This window comes from Citrus sinensis, chromosome 8, assembly GCF_022201045.2.
Source record: "Citrus sinensis cultivar Valencia sweet orange chromosome 8, DVS_A1.0, whole genome shotgun sequence".
Taxonomy (NCBI): domain Eukaryota; kingdom Viridiplantae; phylum Streptophyta; class Magnoliopsida; order Sapindales; family Rutaceae; genus Citrus; species Citrus sinensis.
This window is the reverse complement of record NC_068563.1, coordinates 5,092,619-5,109,134: the sequence shown is the minus strand read 5'-3', so window position 1 is coordinate 5,109,134 and position 16,516 is coordinate 5,092,619. Positions and strand designations below refer to the sequence as shown.

General features: G+C 34.2%; 2 protein-coding genes across 3 annotated transcripts; one reads left to right on the top strand and one right to left on the bottom strand.

Annotated features, from left to right (window-relative positions):
• The first annotated feature begins 7,035 nt into the window (after nt 1-7,035).
• LOC102625117 (protein RADIALIS-like 3) lies at nt 7,036-8,542 on the top strand. Its single transcript, XM_006469084.2, has 2 exons — nt 7,036-7,433; nt 8,349-8,542. The coding sequence occupies exons 1-2, from the start codon at nt 7,174-7,176 to the stop codon at nt 8,374-8,376; spliced, it is 288 nt and encodes a 95-aa protein (XP_006469147.1). The 5' UTR covers nt 7,036-7,173; the 3' UTR covers nt 8,377-8,542.
• Nucleotides 8,543-11,847: 3,305 nt separating this feature from the next.
• Nucleotides 11,848-16,073, bottom strand: LOC102625683 (uncharacterized). 2 transcript variants are annotated; one of them, XM_006469086.4, is made up of 4 exons: nt 15,298-16,061; nt 13,989-14,078; nt 12,702-12,769; nt 11,848-12,214 (listed from the first exon to the last, which is right to left on the bottom strand). In XM_006469086.4, the coding sequence occupies exons 1-4, from the start codon at nt 15,901-15,903 to the stop codon at nt 12,076-12,078; spliced, it is 903 nt and encodes a 300-aa protein (XP_006469149.2). In that variant the 5' UTR covers nt 15,904-16,061; the 3' UTR covers nt 11,848-12,075. The 2 variants fall into 2 exon arrangements, with proteins under 2 accessions (XP_006469149.2, XP_006469150.2); XM_006469087.4 differs by lacking the exon at nt 13,989-14,078 and having other exon boundaries at nt 15,298-16,073.
• Nucleotides 16,074-16,516: the final 443 nt, after the last annotated feature.

Here is a 16,516-nt window from a genome sequence, read left to right as displayed (position 1 = left end):
TCCTATTAATAATAAAACAACAGTTTTTCCATTAGAAAAAATTCATTGTGATTTATGGGGCCCAGCACCTGTAGCTACTAATCAAAATTATCGTTTTTATGCATTATTTATTGATGATTTCTCAAGATTCTCTTGGATTTTTCCTTTAAAAAGGAAGTTTGGCTTCTTTGATTGTTTTGTTAAATTTCAAAAACAGGTAGAGAATCAGATTGAAAGGAAATTAAAATATTTCAATGCGACAGTGGAGGCGAATTTTCCTCTACCGTATTTGTTAATCATCTTGACCAATGCGGTATTACAAGACAAATATCATGCCCTCACACGCCTCAACAAAACTGTGTTGCTGAAAGAAAACATCGTCATATAGTGGAGACAGCCTTAACCATTATGTTTAACGCTTCAATTCCTTTGTCTTTGTGGACTGATTTTTTATTGGCTTCAATATATTTAATTAATAGGACACCATTGTCTACACTTAGTTTTAAGAGTCCCTATGAGGTTCTATTTTTACGTACTCCTAATTATAGCGGCATTCGAATTCTAGGGTGTCGGTGCTTTCCTTGTTTACGAGATTATAGAAAACACAAATTTGATGTAAAATCTTTCCCTTGTGTTTTTATTGGATATAGCCCCTTGCATAAAGGATATAGGTGCTTAAATCCTTAGACTAAACGTGTTTATATTTCTAGGCACGTAATTTTTGATGAATCGGTTTTCCCATTTGCTGACAATAATTTATTAATATCTTCTATGCAGGAAACATGACATATAGTGGAGTTTCCATCATGTGATAAGTGGCTAGAATTGACTTCGGTTGCCCCAATTTCACAAGACACAAAATCCAACCATACCACTTGTCATGCTCATGCTCAAAAGGAATGCTTGGGCATATCAAATCCGCATGCAATACCTCCTCAAATTCAAATGCCACTTGCACAAGCTGCTGTCCCACGTCCTTCCACACTAATTTTCGGTTCTCCTGTGACACTGTCTTCCACTCAACCACAAAATGTTCCAGTTACTGCTCCAATTGACAACCTCAATGACAATCAGATAAATGCGCCCGTTCTATGCAAACCTGTGACTCTTTAACTTCTGCCTGCAGAAGAAGAAGAAAACTCTACTCGTGAGATACACCAGAGACAAAATGCTCTTGATCCTCCAGATATCTCTCAAACTTTAGTTGTTGATCTCTCTGGATATCCACATCAAGTAAGCCAGCAAGAAAAAATCACCACTGAACATGCTACTAACATTCATCCTATGGTGACTAGACAAAAGGCTCGAGCTAAATCTCATCTTGCACTTCTCTCTGCTGCCACCACCACCAATGAACCTAAGACTCTTAAAGCTGCTTTGAAACACCAACATTGGGTTACTGCCATGCAAGAGGAACTTACTGCGCTCTACCAAAATCAAACATGGTCTCTTGTGCCAAGACCTCCAGATAAAAATGTGGTCGGGTCCAAGTGGGTTTACAAGATTAAACATAAAGAAGATGGCTCCATTGATCGCTTTAAAGCACGACTTGTAGCTAAAGGGTTCACCCAAATTCCTGGTGTTGATTTCGCTGTAACGTTTAGTCCTGTGGTCAAACACACCACTATTCGCCTTGTGCTTGCTCTTGCTGTTCGTTCTTGTTGGGTCCTGAAACAATTAGATGTTCGCAATGCCTTTCTACATGGACACTTAAAAGAGAATGTCTACATGGAGCAACCTCCTGGTTTCATTGACTCATCCAAGCCGTCATATGTGTGTAAACTTCACAAGTCACTCTATGGACTTAAACAAGCCCCACGCGCTTGGTTTGAATGCCTTTCTCAAGCTCTTCTTGATTTAGGCTTCAAATGCAGTAAAGCGGATACATCACTCTTTACATTACATAAGCCTACTATTTTCATTTTAATATATGTTGATGACGTTATTATTACAGGAAACAATTCGACTGTCATTCAGGATATTATCACCACTCTTGGCTCTCAATTTGCTCTTAAAGATCTCGAAAAATTAAGTTATTTCCTTGGCATTGAAATTAAATATTTTAACAAGGGTATATTTTTGTCTCAGGCTAAATACACCATGGATCTCCTTGTAAAGGCCAAGATGGAAAATTGTACCCCCATTTCCACGCCAATGGCAGTAAAGGAAGTAATCTCGCCAACTAATCGTGAACCAGTCAATCCAACGGAATATAGAACTCTTGTTGGTAGTCTTCAATACTTGACATTCTCTCATCCTGACATTACCCATGCAGTCAACCGTGTCTGTCAACATTTCCAAAACCCTACCAAGGCTGATCTCAGGGCTGTTAAGCAAATACTACGCTATCTCAAAGGAACTCTTGATTTTGGCTTGCGGTATCTTTCACAAAGTTCCAATCATGTGTATGCATTCTCTGACTCTGATTGGGCTGGCTGTACGGAGACCAGGCGCAGCACGACCGGATATTGTGTTTACTTGGGTGCAAATTGTGTCTCATGGAGTTCAAAAAAACAAACCACTGTTGCTCGCTCTAGCGCTGAAGCTGAGTACCGTTCTATTGCCTCCGCTGCTGCTGAGCTCACATGGATCACATTTCTCCTTCATGACCTCGGTATTCCTATTCATCAACCTCCTACACTTCTATGTGATAATCTGAGTGCTGTTTACATGACCAAGAATCCTGCCTTTCATGCTCGTACCAAGCATATAGAACTTGATTTTCATTTCGTTCGGGAAAAGGTCAGCCAAGGATTACTCATCACCACTCATATTTCTTCTGCCAAGTAAGTTGCCGATATTTTTACCAAGCCATTGCCTACAGCTATGTTCTCTGGTTTCCGCTACAAGCTGGGCATTCATTCTATGGTCATTCCCAACTTGAGGGGGGCTGATAAGTCAACGAATCCAAACATACCAAATCAACCAGAAACTCATATGGCAATATGTTCAACAAATCCAAACATACCAAATCAACCAGAAACTCATGTGGCAATATGTTCAGCGATTGACAAGACGGTCATGGCCAAAGATCACTACCCAAGATATTCAACGATTCTAAATCAAAGTGATTGAGTCTTTCCATGTGTAAATATCTCTACAATTAAGGCATACAATTTAATTGCCTTTTACAATATACCATATGCATTTATAAATATCTTACGTATTATTCAATAAGAAATGATCCAGTGAATATAATTCAAAATCACGAGTTTCTTCACGAGCGACACGCCCCTGTCGCGCACAAATCGCACAAATCACACAAATCGCGCCCGTCACAAAACAACACACTATTAAAACAACAACCACCACTCCAAGCACCACCACCACCACCATTATTTTCAAACTATTACCACCATTATTTTCAAATTGCATTTTTAATTAATGAAATATAAATAAAATGGCTAACCTAGATTTTGTTGAAGTTGAATAATGGATTTTCTTTGCCGTTGAAAGTAGATTGGGCACTAATGATGCGTGGAGCCACCGCCGACGATGGGTGATTTTGGCTCTAGGAGAGGTTACGTGAAAGTGATTGGCTTGGGGGAGAGATGTGAGAGGGGCATTTTGGTATGAAAAATTTACTTTTGGCTAATGTTGATAGAAATAAGTTTGTGGGGTTAAAATGAAAAAAAAAAACAAAAAATTTTGTGGTTATTTGTGTAAATTTCTCCCAAAAGCAACTTACTAGTATTAACCAAACATCCTGGTAACTACGCTACCCAAAAAGATTAAAATAAACCGAGCTTAAGTTTAGTAACCCATTTGCTAACCAACATGGATTCTCAAAATTCCTAGAGACCATTTGTGAGAGAGTGCAATTTTATTCTTATTTGAAAGAAATTAGGAGCCAAGCTGGGTTTTAATCCTATCCACTCACCATCACCAATCAAGCGACAGAGGAATCCTCTTATCCAACAAAAGAAGCAGCAGCACCGGTTGACTGAATAGATAATAAAAGACAAACATACACATGCATGCAGCAAAGATTCAAGAAAAACCACCCAATGTGATTTCGCCTATCATGGAAAGGTTTCAGGTAGCCAGCTAATAATATTTTGGAGTTTTGTTGAGAGCAAGGTTCCGAAACTCCAATTCCAAAGATCTGAAACGAATCAAATCAGAAACTGCACCAATACAACCACAGCCTAGCTCTACCCTTTCTTGGCGTACTGTAGGTTTGCTCAGCTCTCGGACTGAGCTGTCCAAAACATACGCCATCCTAAGCTAAGGGTTACATTTTAACGATATTATAAATTGCACTCTTTCGCAGGGAGTTCAAGCTTTAAAATGAGATTCGAGACATCATTGTTGCACCTCATATTTCTCTTTTAAAACATGCGATCTATGTGCTTTCTATGGGATTCGAACGTTATTTTTATGGGCGAGAAGGAAATTAAGTTTTCATCGCACTATAATTAAATGAAAAAATATGAGAGGATAAGTGTGAACCCCCAATCTATTGCAGCAGTACAAAAGATTTATCCATTGAACCAACTAAACGCAAAACAATTACGTGTTATGTTTAAGCGTCTCTTAGTTTGGATTTTCTTCTATATTTATTTTGGTCTGACAAGTAAAATATGCCTATTTCTCGAATGAAACAGAGATGCATTGATTCTAGCGAGATCGTCCACTACTAAGGATAAAGAGATTGCCATGCGAACAAACTTTTCTCTGAAAAAGCTCCAATCACCTTACTGAGTGGCATTATTGATCAAAATGGTAAGAGAGGATTCTTGTGATGCTTTGAGCCTTTGAGATTTCAGTCAATAAGTCCAATTCAGTACAAAACTAACTTTCAAAAATCATAAGTGCAAAAGGCTACCTAATGGGGAGTTGAAGCTAAGAAGACACACATGCCAGTCCAAGCAAAACGATTGCCCCAATAAAGTTTCCCATTTCCTTTATCTTTCTTGCTCTGTTGTCGCTCTTGGCTTATGTGGTAACCGCTATATCTTTCTTGCTTTCTTTTTTTCTTTTTCTTTTACAAGGTTAGGTTTATCTCAATTACACGTCCACAAGAATTGGCCGATTAAAGGTGAGTTCAGATATGCGAACTGTGTAATAATCCATCTAATTGAAGCCAAGCACAGCCTAAAATGGAACCCAATTAACATTCAAATTCTTTAATTCTTATCGAGACTATAAATAATAGTAGGGATGGCAATGGGGAGGGGAGGGGAGGGGACCAATCTCCCCGTACCCATCCCCGATATTTTACGTATGTCCTCGTCCCCTCCTCATCCCCGTCAAATTTATTTAAGAGAATCTTCATCCCCTCCCCGAATAATAACAGGGGATCCCCGAGGATCCCCCCATCTCCGAATAACTAATACATTCCGAGGATCCCCCCATCTCCGAATAACTAATACATTTTTTTGTTTTCGATTTTGAATTAATCATATTAAAATAAAAAATTCAAACAAAAGTAAAGTTCGAAATATATCTTACATTAATATCCATTACAAAAGTCACATACATTAAATTAGTAAGTAACGCAGCATGTAAGAGATACAAACTATCATGAATAAATTAATAGTCTAATACAAAATTATTACAAATAAAATCAAATTTAGATTCAAAATTAACTTTTCAATGGTAGCGTGGGTACTTTATAAATGTGGATTATTCCCTTTACAGTACAATAGTTAAGTCGAAGCAAATCAAGAGCAAATATTAGATTAGATTAGATATTAAAATTGTGATTTGCTGTGGACAATTATAACATCTAAAAATAAATAAAAAATATATTTAAGTTTAAAATATTTAATGAATATTAAAATTAAAATAAAAGTTTTGGACTAATTGAATCTGTCTGGTCTTTTTAATGTCCTAAATAAAAATTTAGGACTTTAATTAGTTAATTAGGCCTAAAAATTTAATAATATAAATATTTTGATAATTTTTTTATTTTTACCAATACTTATAATTTTATAATTCAAATTTTATTATTTATTTACTAGTAATTTTAAAAAATAAAAATTAAATTAAAAATTAAAATGGGGAAATGGGTAGGAGATGGGGATTCCACCTCATCCCCGTCCCCTCCCCGAATAAGAAATTGGATAAAAAAAAATTCTCGTCCCTTCCCCGAATAAGAAATTGGGTATGAAATTATCCTCATACCCTCCCCGAATAGAGAAAATCTCCAAGGGTACCCGTCCCTGTAGAGATTTTTGCCATCCCTAAATAACAGCTCAAGTATATGCATGCAAGTACCATTTAAACAAAAAAATGCTATTTGTCTCCTACTCGGCCTGCAATCTTCGACAGGTTAAATCATGTTTCTGAAACAACAAATGACATAGCTGAATGTTTGAGGACTCATCGTTATAAATACCATCTAAACAAAAAATGCTATTTGTCTCCTACTCGGCCTGCAATCTTCGACAGGTTAAATCATGTTTCTGAAACAACAAATGACATAGCTGAATGTTTGAGGACTCATCGTTATAAATAATTCTCCAATTTCGACAGCTTAAATCATGTTTTCAAAACTAAAAGTTACATTGTCAAATATTGATGACTCATTGTAATAAATAACCCTTCAGCAAACTAAAAACATTAAAATTTTAATCAACAAACAATAATAAGTGCCACATGTCTGTTTCGGAATTCTAAAAACCCAGCAATGGTTCAAGATTCTATTATCAGCTGCCACATCTTAATTTAATTATATTTTTCACTAAATTAAGATACATTTGGTATTAAGATGGTGCACATTTTTTTCCATAGTTATCATGACATGAAATTACTAGTTGTCATGTATAATTATGTAAATGGTCTATATTTACTGTGACATGGATATTCATCGTTCTATATTTTCAGGAGTGTGCTTTTAAAATTAAGCAGAAGTCATAAAATTACAATTGTACCCTAATTAAGATCAGTTTAATAGTTTCCTTTTTTTGGGAAAAAAATGCCCTTTTCCTGCTTAATTCATCCTGTGGTTCCAAAGATGACGGGTCACACCATATGCCACCTTTTGGGAAAATAGATTCCCATGTGGCTCCACAACTTCTCCTTTTACTCTATATTTAAGCAGCTAATCCTTAGTAATCTTCAGCACACACACAAGCCATCATTTGAACAAAATCCAACATCTTCTTCTTCCTCTTTTCACCATCTCTATCTTTTACACTTCTTAGCAATATTCAAACACTAAAAAGAATAGAAGAGTGCGGAGTTATTATGGCCTCAGGCTCTCTTAGTTCTACTTGGACACCAAAGGAAAACAAGCTCTTTGAGAAGGCTCTAGCCTTGTACGACAAGGAAACCCCAGACCGCTGGCAAAACATAGCCAAGGCTGTGGGCGGAGGCAAAACTGTGGAGGAAGTCAAGAAACACTATGAAATCCTTGTTGACGATCTCAACCGCATTGAGGCCGGCCGAGTTCCGATCCCCAACTACAAGTCCCCTGGAAGCAGCTACAATGCTGCTAATGAAGAGAGGTAATATATATAGCTAATTCCAACACCATGTTTGGTCTTTTTTCAGATGGTATTAGACTTAGACTTTTAATACTAACGTTAGGTAAAGTTTAAGCTTCTGGATCAAGATGTTAATTAAGATATTTAGTATCAGAGCCAAGATCCTGAGGGTGTGTTTAGTGAGCCGCACTGGATTGTCTAAGCTTGAACAAATTTGGATGGACTGTAATGTATTTATCAAGTCCCAGATGAAAATTTACTGTCCATGGACTAAATTAACAAAGAAAACTTAATGACTTTGTTCTAAAAAGTTTGCATAGCTTAAAGCGGTCCAAGAATGGTCAGTTCAAAAAGCCAGCCGGTTTGGATAATCCTGAAGAATCAAAATTACTTTCAGCTTCTTATCCTGTCCCTAATCTAAAAGAAATTCCACATGAGAAAAAATCCCACTTGATAAATTTTTGGTCCACCTGTGCTTGGAGCTTTGACCCTCGCCTGTTGTGGACCTGTGATATATAGAAAAAGGGTTACGTAAACGTGTATCCTGGGAACACATGTTAAGAGAGAGAGAGAGTTATAATGTAATACTTTCGGTATAGAAATATAAAATGCTATTGCTTATCATATATCATGTTTGAGATCTCCTATGAAATAATTAAAAGCATGTAGAACCAAGAGAACGCTGATAATTAAACAGAAAAATTTAATAGAAGAGCTTGACAGAAACAGAGGGTACACCCTAGCAGTTTTACTGTGTGATAAGCGATGATAATACGTTAATTCTAGCTGGGTTTATCGTTAATTCCGTCAACATCTGGCAGCCTTCATATCATCGCTTTTCATTTTTCAAGCAGTTTATGCACTGATAATGAATATTTTGCATGCTTAATAATATGTCAAAATCTAAGACTATATTTTTGTTTCTTGCTTTTACAGGATTCTAAAGAATCTTAAGCTGCAGTAAAAAGTCCAAGGCCTTCTTATCTCAAAACTGAACATTGCGTGTATCTTTTGAAAGGCAGATGTGCCTATCAACGTGTGAACAACTCTCTTTTATCTCTCTGTTTTCCCGTCTCTGTCCTTTGTAATTGAGGCGTAATGAAATGAAAGTGTCAATCTTAGCTCAGAAACAATGCCATGCAATCCAGTACAGCACATCAAACACACCTAACATACACGTCATAAGAAAATTAATATGCTTCTGTTAGCTTAATTTTATAGGCTGAGAGAGAATAATTGTAAACAGCAATTATTGGTGAGAATTATGTTGAAATTAAATAATATCAATTGTACAACGTGAATCTCTAATTGCGGCTGCTTCATTAAGACCAGAACAATTGAAGGTTGAAGTAATAATTTCGATTTCATTATTTGTATTGTGAAGTACAAGATCAAAGAGCATATTGAGAGAATCATGGAGATAGTTACAATTAGAAGCCTCGAAAATCTCTAATGAATAAGATGCCTTGTCTCAGATATAATTATGAGAAATTCTACTTCGTTCTCGGCCTCAATTATAAGAGTATAAGACTGAGAAGATGGCAACCATTTAGCTAAGTACTGATCTGTAATAAACACTAATAGACTGGGGCAATGACGCATCTAATAATAGAGTAATTGAAACACCTTGTTGGATGCTAAAAAAACGTTTGGTTCTTTCACGCAGTGTTGTAGTAGGTAACATTTTAGCAGATGTTAACCTACATGAATACGCAGATACATTACCTCACAACCAGACTTGATGACTCTATTACTTTATGCTGAGACTAGATGAATGTTCCTATAAAAAAATTCTGTATGGATGTTCCTATAAAAAAAAAAAAAATTTATAAAAAATATAATTGGGTCTGATAAGATATGAAGTGGTGGTTTACTTTATTAGCTCCTCAATTATCCTTTTAAAACCCCCCCTTTTTCTAGCTCCTCTATTTGAACCCACCATACTACTCATTAAACCCACTTTTGAAAATAATTTTTTATAATTAAAATACCCTTGAATTAAATTATAGTTATAGACATTAAAATATAATATTAAAAAATAAAATTTTTACTCTTTGAACCCATTTCTATATTCAACACAATTTTATCAAACCCTAATCATATTTTCATTAAATTCTAATCAATCAAGAGGTTTTATGGAGGCACAAAACCAAATTGAGAATAAGCTTGAATCAGGAACACGTATGAATACATCTCATTTTTCTTATAAGTGGAAGAAACCCAAGCCTGCAACTCAGAAAATACAAGAACAAAAACAAACAAAAAAAAAAGATATAAACTCAATAACTCATCAATCAACTTTCGGTCTGATCAGTTATATATGCATGCATTCTTCTTGAACTTGATGGGTTTAGTGCTGAGATTGTCTATGGCTAAAGGGCAGGAGATTTTCTTCTTGTGTGTTGTCTTCACCAGCTTTCCCACAACTTCTCTTGATCGGATTCTAAACTTCAGCATCAATGTAGCCTCACCTCTAGTTGGAGAAGCTTGGGCAAAAGGCAAAAATTTTCTTCAAAGTAAAAAAATTGTGAAACATTTATCAAGGGTTTAGAAATGAATTTAATAGGTTTAATGAGTAAAATCACTACTATTATAAATATTGGGTTTAATAAGGATACATTAGGTACTTAAGTAGGTTTATTGAGTAAAATTTAAAATTTCAAAATTTAAAGGTGGGTTTATTTAGTAAATGAGTTTACTAAGTAGTTTAGTGGGTTCAAATAGTCCCACCATTTTTTAATTATACCCCATTTAATACCAAAATTAACTTTTCTCTCTAAATTAACAATCTTTTTATTTGACTACTTACTTTTTAGCAGTTTTCTCACTCTAAAAATTCTTCTATAGTGAACAGCCAAAAAATTTGTTTGTCGTCTTCTTACTTCACCCTTCACATAAGTCATTCTATTGGTAATAAATTTCTTGAAGTTTTGCTATCTCCATTCTTCTCTTCAAACTTTTTCTCTCTACAAAACTGAAAAATACTAACTTACAAAGAAAAAGATAAATTGGATTATTTTAAAATTTTTAAACCAAGAAATTGATTATTTTAGATTTTTGTAAACTAACTGAATAAATGAGAGCCATAAATTGAAAAAAAAATTAAGAAAACATATTGATAAAAAAATTGAAGATTTCGTAACAATAAGGGGGGAAAAAGGTGTACAAAGAGAGAAAATACAAATGGTTCATTCTATTTTTGTTTGTCTTTAAAAGTAATTCCGTAGAACAAGGGTTTTATCAGAATATTAAAGGGTTGTTAAAAGTACCGTTCATTGTCTCATTGTCAGATGGACATGAAGCCAACAAAAGCCCCATAAGATGGGGCCATTATTCAGCGTCAATCTGGCCTATGGAGAAGCCCGATTTGTGAAAGCGGTACTAACACCAAAGAAAATGAAAATCAAGGCCAATTTGAGATATGTCACCCATTTTTTTCAAAAGTTTTTTACTCTCCTTTTCTCGCCAATTTGGTCATTTCATCCTCTTTGAGAGTTAATACAAAAGACAAGGAGATGTGAAGTGTGCCTGAGGATCTTTTGAAAATTAAAATAATTTTTAAGAATTTCTTTTACTAATCAATGTAGCACAAAAGATAAAATTGGGTACAATTTTTTGTGTAGAAAATAGTAGATTTGGGATTTCGATCCTAAACTCATTTTCCCTGATGATTTGATCAAAATCTGAACTTTTTAAGATCTATTGGCACATGACTATTACCGAATTAAATGGCTAAGATTTGTTTATTTGAATTTTATTTAAGTACCTTAAAACAATTCTTCTTCTTCCCCAACTTTCAAAGAACCTTTCTTCTCTATTCTGCACTTACATTACGCAATACATTCGATTGGCCACCTTCTCTATCAAAATCAAGTCTTCGCAATTCCTAAAAATTATAAAAAAAAATTCGAAGTTATGATAGTAGGAAGCCGCGGTTGATTAAGTTCTCTAATGGGAAAAATTGCTTGGCCATTAGAAGAAACAAATTCATTCAACCAACGAGTTTAGTAAATACATGATTTCTGGAGGGTATGGTCCTACCCAAACAATAGATTCATTTCTTTCTAAGACTAACTTAGCTAAAGAATGAGTAATAGAATTACAAGATCGTGAAGTATGCTGAACTTTAATTGCATGAAAATCTTTCTTTTTGCTCTGCACTTGGCCATTATCGATTCAGCATCTTTCAGCATTCTCTTCATGATTAATCTGCTACTCTTAAATAAAATTAATTCGTGGGTACGTGTTTGTATCATCCCAAAGTTGTCAAAGTCAAATTACTATAAATTAGGAACTTTATTTTTCATTAATAAATTTAATTTTTAAAAAAAAAACTCTTTGAATAATTGTTGTTGTTAAAAGTACACGCTCAAAATAGTAGGCCGCTCTTCTGTAATTTTTCTTCTTAAAAGATGCTCACATATCAGAGAGGGGATTGAACAATCATTAAACTTAATAATTATATATATATATATAATGTAACACAAAAGAAACTATTTGACTTTCGGCTAGATCCAAAATGATCGGCACAATTTAAGGGGAGGAATAAATAGCGGAATTAATACATAAAATATTCTGCCATAATGATATGATATCTTTAAATAAACACTTCAAACATTGAGAACATAAAAATTCCAAAAGCTAATGGAATTGGAAACTTCAACTAGTTGTGTTGACCATTTGCATGTACCAAAGAGGCAAGAATTGTCTTGAGTTGCCTATTGTAAACGAACGGACGCTCTAAGTTAACAAGGTGACCTGCTTTTTCAATTGACTCCATCGTTGCATTCTGACCCACTTGCCTGCCATATTTCATTTAAAATTCTTGACACGTTTTCGATCAATAAAAACTTAATAAAGCACATTAACTTTCCATTTATGATATCTATGTTACATCAAATGTGAAATGTAAAGTGTACAATTGCGCACACGAAATCCAATATGTTGATATATAATCAACTAACAAGCTAGTAAGAAAAAAAAGCAATATCTAATGCTTAACATGTGATAAGGTGATAAGGTTAAAAATTGATTTAGATTGAGCTCATCTGTCTACCTTCAAAATCGTATTTTAACATGTAAAATTATTTACAATAAGTAAGGACCATCTATTCATTGTTGATTTTTAGATTTGACTAAAATGGGTTGATTCATTGCAGTTGATATATTTATATATATTTTCTTTTGTTAGTTGATTTAAAGCTAACAATGAAAAATGTTATTAAAAGTTCATCCCTGTCACAGACCTAAGTAGTAAAAAATAAATTAAAAAATAATAGGAAATCTTACTCTTTCAAGTTGCGGGCAACTTGCATATCGAAAATTTTGTCATTCTCGCCCCACAAGAGATGTATTTTCTGCAAATTTATTCAATCCCATCCATAAAATTAAATGGGTCAAAGAAGCATTTATAAATCAATAAGGAGCAAGCATTTAAAAGCGTATGGCACCTGGAACAATTCATAAAGCAACATGCTTCGAATAATTTAATTTTTTAAATATTCCTGATCGGTAACTATTAGATATAAAAATAAAATATAGTTAAATTTTAATTATACACTACTATGAATACGTGGCAAACAGAGGATCATGAAAAGTTTCTCTCGACATTGGATTAGAATTTTCATATAAATCATGCAGTTAAAGCTGAAAAAGATAGGGGTATTAGTAAGTCGTGAATTAATGTCAATCGTTATCCTAGGCATTTTAGGGAGCACATTTTTCGTTACGATTAATTGATTGATAATATTTTTTATTTGAATAGTTTAAAAATGAATATACTAAATTTTAGAATTTTAGTCCAGTGAAATTTTAAAGATATACATTTATAATACAGTCCAAAAATCTATTAAAGCTAGCTCAAAAAATTACTCACACTAACAATATTAGGAAAAAAATCTATCCTTATTCCTCATTTTTATGAAAACAGAAAAAAAATCTTCCATGGAGATTTGAACTGGTACATTCAATGTTATTAAGAATTAATTATTTACTTTTTAACAATTAATTATATCCATAATACCATATTTAGTGTTTTAATTTGATATCAAGCATCTCAATATCAAATTCAAATTAAAAAAAGGATAAAGACTGTTTTAGTCCTATAATTTAAGCTAATTACTTAGTTATTCTTTGTAATTTTAAAAATTATCCAAAATATATATCTTTATCATTATTTTTGTAATTTTGAGATCCAACTTTTCATACAAAACATCAACTCAAAATCATCATTCTCATTTTCAACAAGAAATAAATCAAAGACATCATTTTCACGTCCAAAACATTAACTCAAAATCAACACTCTCATTTTCAACAAGAAATAAACCACAGACATCATTTGAAAACTACTGCCAAAAATAGTATTTTAGAGTAGGCCAGTTTTGAATACTTGCAAGGCATAGTTATAACGAAGACTAGTAGTTGCCAAGTTCCAATTCAATTATTCTACTCTATGGTCAAAAGATCGAATGTTTGAATTAGATTGCTTAAAACGTGTTGAAAGAACATTTTAAATTAGTCCGCCATATTATAAGCGAAAAAAAAATGAACCAAAAAGAATTAAAAATACTCTTGTACCTGTGAAAAATGGGGGATGCTAAATTCCTTATCACTTATGACCAAAGCTTGCAGAAGTTCAATTCTCTCTTTTCTGTGATCAGATAGGGCCTGTCCGCGTAGTTATATAGGTTAAATGCCTTAATTAGAGAACTTGAATACACACACACACACAATCTAAATGTCCGCATTTTTTAAAATACAAACACAGTGCAAACACCGTATGGTGTATTAGTATTTTATTATTTTTTATTCAATTAACTAATACACCATATAGTATATACAGTGAACTCGCATTTTAAAAGATGTGAGTATCTGCACCTGAGAATGATTATATATACACACACACGCAATCAAGAAATTAAAAATGGCCCAAAAAATGATATAAACTTTTAAAAAATAAGTTGCAATTTTAAATGTTTAAATTATAAATTTTAATTTTTATATACTTATGTAAACAAATAAGGCCATGGTACATTTAGACATATATCACATGATCACTCATTCTCCGAAATCATTACCGGGAAACAAGTTTTTTCGCAAAGCGTAGTGATTTTTCCCTCAATAATTTTTGTAATATATATATATATATATATGAGGGAGAGACCCTAAAAGAAAAATGACAACATACTGACAAAAATAACAGTAAACCAAACTCGCTTTACTTATTTAATTGCAAACACAATAAAACTGTCAATATTTTATCAATAATTTGTTTCCTTTTTATTAGGCATACGATCACTCCGTAAAAATTATGGAAAAATCACATTATTTTAATCCATTAAAATCCTTTTAATTTTACACAAACTGTGGGGACTGAGGAATGTCCCACCCCCTTGCAAACCTTTCGTCTCTTGAATATTAGGAAATGATCAGAACTCGGTACTTTTTACCTCATTTTCTCGTGAATGTTTCAAAACTCCTTAAATTAATGGCCCTCTGTTAAAAAGATAACTCTCAATTTTTTTTCTCTTTTACCAATTTACCCCAGGCCTGGTAAAACCCACATCGATCGATATGGAAAACTTGAGATGCAAAAAGCTGAAAGGTTACAGAATCTTCTTAACAGCAGAAAGCAGCCCATTTTGATGCATTTTGATTATTTTGCAAAATAGAACGACCAACATGACCAAAAAAATTGGAGAAAATTATGGTGAAGATGGTACCGTGGTATCGTGCTACTGTTGCTCCAGTCCGTTGGATCTTAATGGATCTGTTAATCCAAGTAGATCCAACGGCTGTATGCAACGATAATACCATACCACCGTTGCACCGTATCCGGACCCCCCAAAAATATCCCAAAAAAGATCAAAACAGAGAGCAAGCATACCTCCAGAATGTGTTTGTAAACGAAAGCTGGCAGTGTCGGCAGTTTGTAGCAGGCAATATCAAATTGAACCTTGAGAGCATCAGCCGTTTTAGGAAGCAAGAAGTCAACCCAGCTCTCATAGCCAATCCTTTCGAGAGCAGCATTGCTTACAGACTCCGTCAAGCCCATGACCGAGCAAGTAACCACCATTGATTCAACCAAATCAGGATACATCTCAGCCATTTTGAACCCCACCATCCCACCATAACTCACCCCAACAAGCGTGCACTTCTCGACGCCGAGCTTTCTCAACCCCTTGGCCATGCACTCCGCTTGAAACGACGCCGTCCGGTCGGGCCTGTCCGTGACCGAGCTGCCGAAGAAGAGAAAATCCGGCACGTAAACTTCATAGGTTTTAGCTAGGGCTAGCACCTGGAATTGCCATGTTAAGATACCATCAAATCCAAAGGGATGAAGAAGCACAACAGCGTGTTTTTTTGTTGTTTTTTTGGGAACCCAGATGTTTAAAATTGTGCCTGGCTCTATCTCTATTGTTCTTTGTGTCATCCCTACTAGCTTCAGCAGGCCGTGCAACAAGAGTTTGTATATTGTAATTATGTTCACCATATTTGCTTTCTTTTTATTTGTTAATTTTTCGGTTTGCTGTATATATAACGAAGAAGTGATGGGTGATTTGATAATTATAGTGGTCTGAAGGAATGTGAAGAGAATATAAAAAAGTCCTGTGAGTTGAATTATTGACTAGAAGAACATGTATATTATGAAATGAACGTCGCCGACTTCGTGGATTTTGAGAGCGATGGTATATGTTTATTGAATGAAAATATGGACCCGGATGAATGTCTTTCTACTGTGTCACAACTAAAATATCTAAGCTCATTTAATTAAGACAAGTAATTAACCAATCCATTTTGAAATAATTTAAGTAAAATCTATTCTTATTTAAAAACGAGATATTGATTTATAGAGATTCAATCCCACATCTCATGGAAGCAAAGCATGTGGAGCTATTTAAGGAAAACCCCAGTTCATTCAATTGGCCTTCTGGAGGCACGCTACCCTATTGCATTAAATAATTCAGACACTTTTTTTCAAAAAAAAATTTATTTATTGGTTCGCCTTTGCCACAGCCTTTGCCTTTTGTGAATTAGTTAATGTAAAATTTCAGTGAACCCCTTTCACTCATTTATAATTTATTCATAAATATTAAAAAGATAAA